The sequence below is a fragment of the Eucyclogobius newberryi genome, unplaced genomic scaffold, assembly GCF_026437365.1.
Source record: "Eucyclogobius newberryi isolate DKJ021-1_F unplaced genomic scaffold, fEucNew1.0.hap1 SCAF_17, whole genome shotgun sequence".
Lineage (NCBI taxonomy): Eukaryota > Metazoa > Chordata > Actinopteri > Gobiiformes > Gobiidae > Eucyclogobius > Eucyclogobius newberryi.
Window position 1 is genome coordinate 12,991,416 of NW_027315801.1, and position 13,582 is coordinate 13,004,997.

At 38.3% G+C, this 13,582-nt stretch overlaps 2 protein-coding genes across 2 annotated transcripts; one reads left to right on the top strand and one right to left on the bottom strand.

Moving 5' to 3' along the window:
• Positions 1-37: 37 nt before the first annotated feature.
• Positions 38-7,502, bottom strand: letmd1 (LETM1 domain containing 1). The gene is made up of 9 exons (XM_072448664.1): positions 7,338-7,502; positions 6,916-7,073; positions 5,554-5,669; positions 5,393-5,475; positions 4,713-4,893; positions 4,527-4,628; positions 3,714-3,932; positions 1,425-1,521; positions 38-48 (listed from the first exon to the last, which is right to left on the bottom strand). The coding sequence occupies exons 1-9, from the start codon at positions 7,451-7,453 to the stop codon at positions 38-40; spliced, it is 1,083 nt and encodes a 360-aa protein (XP_072304765.1). The 5' UTR covers positions 7,454-7,502.
• A 1,265-nt stretch (positions 7,503-8,767) lies between these two features.
• gtsf1 (gametocyte specific factor 1) lies at positions 8,768-11,664 on the top strand. Its single transcript, XM_072448514.1, has 5 exons — positions 8,768-8,879; positions 9,658-9,784; positions 10,873-10,962; positions 11,041-11,098; positions 11,577-11,664. Exons 2-5 carry the CDS (start codon positions 9,742-9,744, stop codon positions 11,656-11,658), a joined length of 273 nt encoding a protein of 90 aa, XP_072304615.1. The 5' UTR covers positions 8,768-8,879; positions 9,658-9,741; the 3' UTR covers positions 11,659-11,664.
• Positions 11,665-13,582: the final 1,918 nt, after the last annotated feature.

Below are 13,582 nucleotides of genomic sequence, written 5' to 3' on the forward strand. Positions count from 1 at the left end.
ATGCAACACACCTAATCTAACCTAATCTCTGGTTTCTTCATTCAAAACCTTCACAAATGCAGACAAGACACAAAAAGGGTGGGAAATTTCAGCAATCCTAATAACGTTTCCGATGGATATGTTTGCAGTCGGTCAGAAACGCGTCAGCAAATGTTTTGGTTATGGTTCAAGTATTGCGCAAAACTAGGATGGACTGTAAATGTAAAACTGTCATGACACAAGTGCAGACTATCACCTTCTGTTAGTGACAATTTCCAGCTGACAATATACTGTATCACCCACTTCCACATACAAGGCGTCTACATTTTAACTACGTAAATACATTTGAGGTAAAAGGTATGAGACAATGCAGTGCGTGTCGTAAACAAACGAGACGTGTATGTGGAGTGAATAAACTTGAAATAACTGGAATGTGTCTGAACCACCAATGGCTCGTCTTTCCACCGCTCGGATACGCTCGGATACGTGGCACAAGCGGCAAAAGCGATGAAGAGCTTTAAAAAGACGTCCAATCATTCTGAATCTACCCTAAACTATTATTGCGTCCAAGTAATAGAGATAGACCGATACATTGGGCAGATATTTGCACTTTTTAGCGTAGCAACTGCCTTACATGTCAAACACAGGCCGGTTTGTTGACTTGGCTCAAGCTCTGACAAAAAGAAAGATATTTAACTAGTAAAGAGGACACTGTACAAAATGTGCTTGCACAGCTCTTATCGGCTTGCACTAGTGAAATAGGGTTGTGGACGAGTTTGTTTTAAAAATTCAAATCATATCATTTGGGGAAATGATAAATCAGACCAAAATATTGGCCCTCGGTTGCTCTGGGTTCAAAACAATCTGCACTGATAAAGAAAAAAGCACTTTGATCACTACTAAAAGGAATAAATGGTGGGATTGTGACTTTAAATTTGACACTTGATTTAGGATTAAATCAACACCAATCTTACTGTATAACGTGATAAATGTATTTACCCAGTAATTAATGTGTTCCAAGGTTCTTTTCTTTACTTTTTTATATTATTTTGGGACCTTTTGCTGAGAAAGCAGATTTTTCTCATTTCCTCAAGTTTGATCTCATTAGGTTACGTCACTTGAAATGCCCATTACTTTCTTTCCCTTACAATATAGAACGTCTCATTATAAAACATTAGAATTTTTTTTTGGATTCTACTTTACATACAAGTTATGTATCGAGAGAAGAGACACAAAAGGTCAAGGGGCTTTACATTTGACAAATTCTTGCCTGATGCTGACGGGTTTCCTTCCCGTCAGTGCACTCAGGACCCGTGTGAAAAGTTGGCCGAGAGAAAAACCATGTTGTGCAAAAGCAATGACACTTCTGACTCTGCGGAAAAAAGGAGAAGAGGAAAACATGTCATTTTTCCAAACTTATTGTGTCCAACTGAATTGAAACGTACCTTTTAGCGCAGAGGAAACCTGAAGCCACTGGGACAACCATGCACGACACTGGTTTACACCGAGGCCGTCAGAATCCAGTCCTCTCAGGAAACAAGCCTGGAAACACAGCATTTTATTAAAACAACAAGTAGACATGAGACAGTTATGAGGAGCGTGAAAAGCCAGAAGGAACTACGTACTCCATGATGACTTTGCTCCTTTACAGTGCAGCCAACATGAAGACTTTATTTAAGGATTAAAGTGCCCTCTACAGGTCGGACAACTTATTGAACTAAAATGCATTTAAGATAAAAATAATTAGAATTTTACTAAATGATGAAATGTTATCACAGCATAGTACATTTTTATGTTTATAATTTCACTTCCTGTTTGTAATTGATGACATCACACTAGGAAATTACCCATCAAACACTGGGCAAAACCTACTTATTGTCCCCATTTTTTAATCAACTATACAAGAGCCTTTATTTTGTTGAATGAATGTTTAGAGCGTCAAAATAAGTTTCTTAATAGTAGTTATAGTAGTTGTTTCTTTGTGTAAATTATGTATACATTTTGAATCTTCACAAATATCGACTAGATTTGAGTAAAACTATCATTTCTATTTTCAACGGGTATAAATACACCAAATCAAGCCAAAATTTGAAAATTGTAAAAACGTCATACTAAAACTTACATTTTTAGACAGTATTCAGGTGTAGAGGTGGGAGATGTATCAAAATTGCATAATATCACAATTATTTTGGAATGTTTGTTGGTTTTGTTTTGGAGCTATGCAAAACTAGAATAACATACAACATACAACTACTTGAGTCAAAAGACATCAGGTGTAATCTCCCAAACAGCAGTATAAAGGGATATTTCTGCTCTTTTGTGGTTCATTTCATGGTGCATTCACATTCCTCCTGGTGCATTCTTAAAGTATCATCTGAATAATATTGAGATGGCTTTTTAAAAAATATTTATTTTTGTCAATGTCTCCTAACCCTATTAGAATTTCTACAGTTCAGTAGAGTGATCTTATCCACATAATATCACTGTCAGTTTTCCGTCTCCGATTTCACACACTCAAATAAAAAAAAAGTTTCCTGATTCATTATTATTACATGGAATTTTCAGAGCAAATATACAAAGGCAAAATCCACAAATGTTTATACCAGTAACTAGGACTTTGAACTTATGATCCCCTCCAGAACATTTTATAGGCCTTTGAAATGTTGTGACATCAGCCGAAACGCAGCAAAGGAGCTTAACAGCCCCGCCCACTTTCAAGTCGGCCGTGTGTTTTCAGAAGTACATTTTTAAGTACAAGTTTAAAAAGGTTTTCAGGCCAAAAAACACATTAAAAAATTTAAATTCAGCTAAATGTTCTAAATGCTTAGCGGTTTGTGACATTTCAGAAACTGATTTTACATAGAAATGATAGGTCTTGTGGTCATTAGTTATCACGTATTAGTCCCCTATAAGCCTCTAAACGTTTAATATTGCTCGCCGACATAAACATGAATAAATGTTTTTCCTTCTATTGATTGATCACACATTGATTATGTAGTTGTGTTTTTGATGTTATCTTTAATTTAAGACGGGTGGGATTCAATCAGTTCTCCTCTTCTCACTCCTTTTCGAGCTTGAACAAGAAACCAAATTCTATATTTATTTATTTATTTAGTATATTCTATACTTATTTGTACCTACCAACTTGCTCTAAATAAAACAAAATTTAAAAAATGGATTAGATTTTATTTTGTATGATTCAATTATTATTTTTTAAATGCTTTCAAGACAAAGTTCCAAAACATAAACAAGACACTTAAATAATTACCATTTTAAACTAAAAAAAGGTTAATGTTTTCTTCCAAAGTTTGGACTCTCCATTAAAAAGACCAAAGTAGGGATGTCACGATACAACATTTTAGTCTGTGAGAAAAAACACCACCATTTAACGAGTATTCACCAAACAACAGTTCTGACATGTTCCTTGTTCCTCAAGTTTGTGACCGGCTTTACAAAACTGAACTATCCAAAAAACTAAATAAAGACAGACAGATAAATAAACTTATTTACATTGAGGTCTATTTTTTGGACTCAGTATTGAACTAAAAGACAATTATTACTTTTTGGTCCTTAAGATTATATTGTGACCTAAATAATAACGATTATCGATTAACCTGATAACCTTGACATTCCTAGACCAAAGCTGATCATTAAAGATTAGAAATGACTGTCGATCAGTTCAAATTCAACCAGTTGCACACTACATACAGTGAGTTGATTTATTGTTTTGTCACTAGCTTCAGTCGAGTCTTATAAAACGTTCTAAATGTTCTAAAAGCGTGTTGTCGGTGCGCGCTCGCCTGTCTGAGCTCGCCCTCGCTGAGCTGATGTGGGCCCAGGCGGTTTAGGGCTCGGTCCAGGTGCAGCAGCTCCAGAGCGTGACTGTTCAGCCTCCGACCGACCAAGAACACGGGCAAGTGCGGCGTCAGGAAGAGCAGCCGACTCAACAGTCTCTGCAGAAACAGTCAACATTTACTTAGGAGCTGCACTATCTTAGAAAAAGACTAAGACTGCAGCTACTCTAATGACTTGTAGACTAAACTTTAAATCTTCTCCTTGTATGACATGTGAGTGACCCTGTGTAATTTCTTATATAAAAAGTTTCTTATGGTCTTCACTTGGGGTTTCATGGTCTACGCCAGGCTAATATTTTCTAGTGGTCCAGATTGTACGGGACACAGATATACCAGATAAAACGGTGTTAAAGGTTGGTGCCGAATAACAAAATACATTGTCATTTTATGTTCACAAAGCTCTTAATATCAGAATACAGTTGTCTGACGTGTAAGTGAGAGCCTTATTGCAGGAACGTATAAACATTTTCAATTAATGTATGTTGTTTAAAAGCATCAGAATCTGTGTACAGCCATGGAAGAGTACCGTAAATAAATAAGCCTGGTCAATGCCACTGCTCATTTTAAAACCCAGATCTCCAATAAATACAGCCGTTTTGGGATTCATGTTGACATTCGTACGTTCCTCTTTCTTTCATTCATGTTTCCAGAGAAAAATTATACTATTGGCTTAAAAAATGTAACTGGAGTCACCGTTTGTTCGGTGTGAATCCTCTTTATGCCCAGAGGAGGTCCAGAAAACAGGCTTCGAACGGCGAGAACTTCTGACATTTTAGGACTGGCTCCACTTTGCACCTGCCATAAAACCAGATACATCATGAAAGTTTGTTAAAATATCACCTCTTGTCATCAATTCCAGTCTGTTGACCCCTCACTCACTTTGACACACAGGTCTTTGAGGCTCCGTTGTAAGTTTCCGTCCTTTACATGGTGTTGCTCCAGCCCTCTCAGCACAGACGGATAGTGCCGGGCCCTCAGCGAGTGATAAATGCCCCGATATGTGACCTGCTGCTGCGGCGTCCAGAAGTGAGGGATCAGCACCTGCCGCGGGAAAAAGTACCTGCCAAAAAGAGTTATAAATCAGGAAAAGAGACGAAATGGGGGGGAAATCTGGAGTGCAATTGAATCACAACAAAAAAGCATCCTTATCTCTTCATAGTGTCTTATAATTATACTGGGAGATTAGCACAAATAGATTATTGAGTATATTGTCTATAATAAAAGCCTCTGCTGCATAAAGAACAGATTAAAAATAAAAAGATGAGGAACGTTTTAATCTTCCAAATAAGGTAAAATAAGATATTTCTGCACTTTTCTGGTCAACTTTTTACATTTTGTGCACTTTTTGAACATCAACTAGGACACTTAGCACAATTTATTGGTTGATTGCAATTATATCATCAGAATATTGTGATCAAGAAAGTAAAATATATCAATATCGTTCTTAGAATCTAGATTGCAAATTTTTTCTTGAAATCTTTTGTTGAAATAGAATTGTTTTTACCTTTTAAATAAAAATATTGTTAATGACATTTATTTCGATTTGAGACGTAACTTACATCAAGACAAAAACTAGATAATTTGCAAATGGAGGGATGGAGATCAACACCAGTGGGATGGCTTTAATCAGATCCCTGCGAAACTGAGAAAAAAGTATTTCAGTTTACATTATATTGTACAAGGACAAATATACAGTGATACCAGGACAAATGTGGCTCACCTGTCTGAGTGTTTCCATTTCCCTGTACGGAAGATCTTTGTAGTGCAGCCGCTCACTGTAGAGCTTTGATTTGATCCTCCTCACCTCATATGCATCTCGAAAAAGTAGCTTGAACCCTGAAAACAGTTCAAGGTAGTTAGTTTCAACACGACGCAGCAGCAATGATTTGATTTTTCATTATAGGCTAAGCTCACGTAATGTCATTTTAGGGGGATAAATTATACTTTTATGGGTTTATGGTTAATATTCAATAACCAGGATAATCCACTTTAAGCAAAAACTGACACAAATGTAATGTCTCATCTCTGTCAAAAGGGGTGAATTTATTTTTTTAGGGAAGTAAAAATTTTGTTTTTTTCCCTAATTTTAACAAATCACAATTTTTATTCAATTTTACGTTGTCTTATAAAAGAAGAACTACAAATGGCTTTCACTGTTCGAAAGATAAACTAGACGGACTTTTAATAATTGCTATTTAAAACAAATATAGTCAAATTTCTTCCTCCCAAGTCTGAACTCGGCTCCAAAACACATCCTTTTATTGACAAAGGCTCTGGACCTCTCGATTAAAAAATATACTCAAAAAGGTTTATTAACAATTTGAAGTTACTGAATCTCAGCCTTAACACTGGAGTTAAAGAGTTATAATATTATTCAATCAAACAGGTCAGATTGTGGACAGCCGAGGATTTTCTATGATCTTTCTTAAACTGTGTCTTTATCCTGACCCCTGCTCTCCAATAGAGATTTAATTTCATATTTATGTCCATTACACTATTATGATGTGCAACGTGCAGCAGGGTCGTACTTTATAGGGCAATATATTGTGACGGACTTCTTGGTAATGCGAGTGTCGATCATCGATTCCTTGTGATACTTAAAAACATACATTTATTATACATTGCACTTATTAATAACCGTGTGACTGCTGCATTAAGCTGAATCTGCTGAGCTGAAAAGGCGACTTATTCAGGAGACAATTGTATTCTGATTGAGGACATTCTGAACAAGAAATTCCTATGTATTTTGTCATTCTAATTAAAAACATAATTTAGTGGACTTTGTATCAGGACATGTATTCTATCAAGCTCTAAAGTATCAGAAACCATATTATATTGTGAAGTGCTAGGCCAGAACATGTGTACTTATAAAAGATGAAATAAAATGTATGAATAGTAGATTGCATATTTAAAAGAAATTTGCTTTTTTATACTAATGACAAGCATTGTTCTAACCCTTTGTTACATGCTTGGATTAGAATATAATAGAATATCATCCCTGTACTTGGCCATACCCAGCTCTACTGATGCTGATGATGCCACTGTGCAGGAATATCATACAAGCCCCATGGCACATTATTACCTTCAAAAAATGTGCGGTGGAGCTGATAAAAACGAGGGAACCGCCTTTTGAGAAACACTTCGTATTTGGCGTTGACATAATAAAGCTTTGAAGAGACATATCGACCAAGTCCTCTTCTTACTTTGGACGTGGAGTAGTTTGGTTTACCAAGAGGCAACCTAAAAATATACAAGAGGTGACAGCAGATGACCTTTATGTTGTGTTTTAGTCATTATTAGATTATATAAGGACACACACTCAAAATATGCATCGTGTTAGCTGAAAATGTACAATAAAAATGACAATATGTGGTAAAACGGATGATCGCAGTTATGTTTTTGTACGATGAAAGCATGTTAGCGACAACTGGCTCAAGGATATTAGTGAAATCAATGGAACAAATGAATAAAACACCACATTAATTGTACAGATTGTAGCATTACCTGCTCTGACAGGACACATACGGTGAAAAAAGGCTGTTTCTTGCGCTGTTTATCCTGAAACCGCAGATCCTGGCCAGTGACAGATGAGCACAGAGGCTGGAGCAGGACAGCGCCATGTTGAACCGGCACTTCCGCGTTACCGGCGTTACCGTAATGTCTAGGGTACAGCGCAAACAGATATGGGTTTATTATTATGACCATAATTCTTTCTACAAAAAAAAATTATGATATAATAGAATAATAAATTCAGAATGATTTGTCATCAGAATGTTAAATGCTGAATGTAGGTGACTGTAGGCAAAATGTAAATTATAAACCATTTTCAATGATTAACTCGACTGACATCATTTTAAAACAAACAATAAGCAACACATTTGAATTTCTTGGGTTTGCATGTAAGTTTGCGTTTCAATTTCGAAAGTACTATTTTATTGTCCCTATTATTTCAGTCTGTTATATCCAGTATTTGAGTTTATGAGTTCAGAGTTGTCATGACAATTAAGGATTCTTTGAATGGTCAAAAGTCAAGATATCACCTGTAAACAAGCTAAACCCATGAACAGATAAAAGGAAACATGATATGTTTGCCTTCATCTAATGCTAAAATCATAATCTCCCTTTTTAAACACATAATGCAAAACTACATATTACATATATACTTATCATTTCCAAAAACTCTTTGATTTTTCATATTCTTTGTTTCATGTTTCACTTGTATTTGTTCACAACCATTTTTTTTTCTTTTTTAACCATTTATAAAGTATATATAGTTTATTTTGGTATTATAAAATGATTGTTCTAAACTTTTATAATTTCAAAACCACAGTAGCTCCTCATGTTCTCAAATCTCACCTGGCCGAAGTCTCGTTAGAACTCGTGGCGTGGTTTGAGCAGAAAAGAACGTCCCTTGGAGCAGCAGCTGCAGGGTTTGTGTAAAACAACTATACAATCCAGCTCAATTAATACATAATACCACTCACATGTTTGAGTTAGAAATTGCATTTAAATATATTGGGTGCTTTTCTGCTTAGCGCTAACTACAACTTAGCCTAACTAACGCTAACGTTACCTTTGCGAACAGTCGCAGACTTTCTCGCTTTGATAAACTTCAGAGGACTTTTCCGAGGTGAAAAGGGTTTATGTGACCTCATATTATACCTCGTTATTTTGAGCCACCTTCTTCAGTGCACTTGACCTAATTGAACTATTGCCAACTTTTATGTGTCTGTCTTTCATTTGTTCTTTAGTTTTAGGACGGTGGTGACACGAAGCCAAAATGAATACAATCACTTTTGGAACCAGTAGTGAACCTCTCAGTTTTCCCACGGCTGGGAGAGCCCAACCAGAAAAGGAATTTGGTAAAGAACATAAATGAATGCCAAACATGTTTTTAATTTAAAGTGATTCACCTGTATATATTTTGATTTATTTACAGATGACAAGGCCGACATTGACCCGGACAAACTTCTGCAATGCCCCTTTGATATAAGTCACAAAATTCGAGCCTGTCGCTTCCCTTATCATCTCATCAAGTGTCGCAAGGTTTGTACAGTTCTATCAGGTCTAAAACCTCTCAGAAATATTCATGGTTTTCATCTTTATTGCAATACATTTTGAGGACTTTTACCACTCAAAAGATGTAATATTTTTGTTTTAAGTTGTTTTTAAGCCGTGCACTATCTTTTGAGGGGTATCACAAACAAGCTGAGCATGGTTTTTATTATTGATTTAATAAACAAGACTTAATTCTTACCATTTAACACAGAAAATAGTCTATATCCATCCCCCAAAGTCTAAACTATCAAACCGCTTACCGTACTTTTATTTACAGCAGATTTTATAAAGATCTCTCGATTTTAAAAATAAAAAAATGAGCTCACCTTGCCGCAGCTCTGACCAGTAAATTGGCTTTATAATTATTATTGGGATTCTTTTTTCTGGCTCAAATGCCCCATTTGACAAGACAGTTGTGAAATGGGGAACGTGTGGGGTACAGACATTCGGCAAACGATTGAACCCACGGCGCACCACACATCCACTGCACTGGCCATGCACTGTTTTTAAGTTTAAAGCCCTACTGTGGAACATTCCAGGCAAATCAAGCAGACGGGCTGACCTCACCAGAATAGTTACATTATTTAAAAAAAAAAAAACATTTAAGGTCCAAATGTACAAAAGAGACAACATTTGGACAGGATATTTTGGACTAGGACCTGAATTACTGCATCATTCACATTTTAATCAAGCCCTACTCTTTGTACATCCTAAAGCTGAATATTAAATGCCATTTCATGTTATTTCACGTTTCATTTTTGTCTAGAATCACCCCAAACTGGCCAGTGAGCTGAAAACCTGTCCCTTCAACGCCCGTCATCTGGTCCACAAACACGAGCTGAAGCACCACATGGCGACCTGCAAAGACCAGATTTCTCTGAACACTGTGGACGGTTAGACAAGTCTGATGATGTTGTACTCAAATCATGTTTATGTGAATCGAGGGATGAATGATGGGAGCGGGATTGGATCACGGCATTTAACACATGCGTTTTAAGGCAAGTTTAATTGTAGAGCACAGTTTTTTCAAAAAGTCATTCAAAGGGCTTTAGAGACCACGACTTTGAAAGAATGGTGCTGCAATCCTTTCTGCCACATGTTCTGCTAAACAGAACGGTTTTGAGCCTAAATTTTAACATTGTCAGAGCAGATATCATCAATCTGTTAAATGTTCTGTTAAGATTAAACTATAATAAGGCAAAATGTGCATCAAGATCAATAACAGTGTCATTATATGGTTGGTTTGGAAACGAGAAATGCTTCATATCAGGGCTGGGCAATATAGTGATGCAAATCTTAAATGTAGTGAAACAAATCTTAATGATACAAATCTTAAATATAGTGATACAAATCTTAAATGTAGTGATGGAAATCTAATCGAAAGTGATCTTATTCTTAAAGGTTGAATGAAAGATTTTTTTGGCCCAAATCTGAGTCTTATTTCCTCGTGGCGTGGACTGCCGATTAGTCCTGCCACGTATCAATCATAAAACGCACCTACTGCTCACCTGCAGCCGCTGTAGGCTTGTCCCCATGAGCAGAACGTTTCCCTGTGTCTAAGAGCATTGATCTATCATAATATAGTTCCCTTGGTGTACGTGACAAAATGAAGAAGGTGAAAGACGGTTCGAGCTGACTCAGAAGACTACGGGAAATCTACGGGAGACGAGAGATGCGATGCGATCCGTTGCGCTAATAAACAAATGCACATGTCTGTTGTGTCAGTCGACAAATCTGAGTTCTCAAATCGCCGAAAAATCATCCATTGCGCCTTTAAGACACTTTATTTTTTGGATTTGGATTTAACCAAACCAATGTTCAGAAGAAAATTACTTCACCTCTTCAAAGCAATCCAAAGTTACAAGATAAAAATGAATCGTGATAATTGTGATCTGTCTCTAAATCACCTAATTGCTGCGTGGCTGTGCAGTTGTATGTTTGGCCTGGCTTGACTCGCGCTCCTGCTTTTTCTTTTTTGTAGATGAACTGGCAAATGAAGAGGGTAATAATCATTGGCAGGTTCCGGTGAGCACCTGGGTGAACTCCAACCCGACGGAGGACTGGGATGAAGGTGGGCTTTGTCTCTAGTGTCTGTCTTACGTGTGGTGTCCATGTTCTAATGTGAAACCGCCTGCTCTGTGCCCTGTAGAAGCTTCTGATGGAGTGGTTCCTTTTGTGTGGGGCGTCAACACTGCTGTGAATGCCAGGTAAGGGGCTCTGCACCTCTTCATATGTGGGTGGGTTTCCTCTGGCTAATCTGTTTCCCCCCAACTATATAAAACGTAAACACAAGGCCAAATCATTGAAGTGAAGCTAAGGTAGTCCTGACTATTTGAATGGTCGCAAATTGCAAACAATTCTAATTTTATGCTAAGTAAAATTATTTCCTCTCCAAGCAACAAAACATGGAGTCTAATCCTGTCTAAAACTCACTCTAGATTAGACCTCCACAAACATTTGTTGTTGCCTGAAAAATGGCAATTGGATATTTTCCAGCCTGGTTGAGTCCGAGTCGTCCTGAGCTTGTCCCTGGTCAGTGACTCACTATCGCTCCTGGACATTATGGACCTTATTATACTTTATCACGGTTATGGAATTTACAATGTTTGCTGTTTTATTTGTGATCTATGACTAGGATTGAAAATAATCTCAATGTTTGTTTGTTTTCCATCCCTCATTCTGTAGACGAGAGATGAGGCCCACCAATAATCTTGGACCAAGTTGTCGAGTTCCCAACACTCTGCCCTGGTCGAGCTTCAAACCCTAAACTGCAAGCATTTCCTTTGAGAAACGGGTTAAAGTTTTAAATCCAAGCTTTTGTGTGTGTTTTGGTGTTTTATGTTTTATTGGATCGTTCTGTAACACTGAAGAATCTGCAGTTTTCTTTTGTAATTGCATGCCTAACTGCACAAAACCATTCATATGTTGTTTTTGCATGTTTTATTAAAATTTGCTAATGTTGGATAAATCTGGGACATTCCTGGTACAAAGATCAATCATTTTCTTGAAAGCAGAGCGAGGGAGTAGATGGGAGAGAGGGGGGAGTAGATGGGAGAGAGGGGGGAGTAGATGGGAGAGAGGGGGGAGTAGATGGGAGAAAAGGGGGAGTAGATGGGAGAAAGGGGGGAGAAAGGGGGGAGTAGATGGGAGAAAGGGGGGAGTAGATGGGAGAAAGGGGGGAGCTGATGGGAGAGAGGGGGGAGTAGATGGGAGAGAGGGGGGAGTAGATGGGAGAAAAGGGGGAGTAGATGGGAGAAAGGGGGGAGAAAGGGGGGAGTAGATGGGAGAAAGGGGGGAGTAGATGGGAGAAAGGGGGGAGCTGATGGGAGAGAGGGGGGAGTAGATGGGAGAGAGGGGGGAGCTGATGGGAGAGAGGGGGGAGTAGATGGGAGAAAGGGGGAGTAGATGGGAGAGAGGATGGGAGAGGGGGGAGTAGATGGGAGAGAGGGGGGAGCAGATGGGAGAAAGGGGGGAGTAGATGGGAGAGAGGGGGGAGAGGGGGGGAATATACTTTATCAGAATCAGAAAAGGTTTATTGCCTGGTGGTGGAGTGGTTAAGGTACAGCACACTACTCCCAATTCTTGACTATGTACTGTATGTCCCCAAAAATCCTTTAAAAAAATAAACGGTTTGCAAACATGGGAACTTGTCTCAGCGTTATGTGCAACATAAAACAGTGAATAATAAAATAATAGAAACGTCTTTAGAGGCCAATATGGTGTGCAGGAATCAATACATTATCAAATAAGGTAAAAAAAATAAACATGTCTGTATCTACATAAAAATGTACAGATGGTCAGAAATGGTGGAGAAAGTGATCAGTGTGAATAGTGGCAGGTGTTAAGTGTTCATAAGTCCAACGGCAGAGGGAGAGAAACTGTTCTTGTGGGGGAGGTTCTGGACCGTAGCCTCCTCACATCCTCTACATCATACTTCACATCCTCCTGCTGGGCCTTCTGGATGAGGGAGCTGATGGTGGGCTCCCACTTGAAGTCCCAGGTGATGGTGGTGCAGAGGAAGCAGAAGGAGTCTACGGTGGAGATGAGAGAGTCTGGAGAGCGTTGAATTTCCTAAAATCCACAATCATCTCCACTGTTGTCTGGGCGTTGAACTCCAGGTTGTTACCGCTGCACCAGCCGCTTCCACCTCCTGTGGACAGACTCATCCCCGTCCAAGATGAGGAGGTTAGTTCAAGTTTTGAGACGTAAGTTGGAAGAACCACGTGGGCTTTGTTCTGCGCATGGCCGCCAGATGGCGCTGTTGTATAATTTGCAGCAAAGGCTTTTTCAGTTGGTTGTTGTTATGGCCCTGACGTTGTTTAGAAATGAAAATAAGGATATCAGACATTTGAATGAAATTAATGTACTCGGCTTTGAACTGTCTCAATCTTTTATGAGGCATTTCCAGTTTAAAATCATGTGTTGTCAGAGCTCTGATATAATGCAGTGGATTAAACAAATAATTCATTGAAAACAACTTATAAATGTCTCAACATAATGTTCTCATACCAGTCACAATGTATTAAGTGATCAGTGCTCAGGTTGTTGAGGTGGAGGATGTGTTAAGTGATCAGTGCTCAGGTTGTTGAGGTGGAGGATGTGTTAAGTGCTCAGTGCTCAGGTTGTTGAGGTGGAGGATGTATTAAGTGCTCAGGTTGTTGAGGTGGAGGATGTGTTAAGTGATCAGTGCT

Bases quoted from the DNA above. Each gene is read 5' to 3' on its own strand.
- letmd1 (XM_072448664.1), bottom strand. From the start codon at position 7,453: ATGGCGCTGTCCTGCTCCAGCCTCTGTGCTCATCTGTCACTGGCCAGG. The intron at 4,894-5,392 runs GTAAGTTACGTC...TCTTTTTGGCAG, and splicing joins TATCTAGTTTTTGTCTTGAT to GTACTTTTTCCCGCGGCAGG. The intron at 1,522-3,713 runs GTGACAAAACAA...CTGTGTTTCCAG, and splicing joins ATAAGACTCGACTGAAGCTA to GCTTGTTTCCTGAGAGGACT.
- gtsf1 (XM_072448514.1), top strand. From the start codon at position 9,742: ATGGCGACCTGCAAAGACCAGATTTCTCTGAACACTGTGGACG. The intron at 9,785-10,872 runs GTTAGACAAGTC...TCTTTTTTGTAG, and splicing joins TTCTCTGAACACTGTGGACG to ATGAACTGGCAAATGAAGAG. The intron at 10,963-11,040 runs GTGGGCTTTGTC...TGTGCCCTGTAG, and splicing joins GACGGAGGACTGGGATGAAG to AAGCTTCTGATGGAGTGGTT.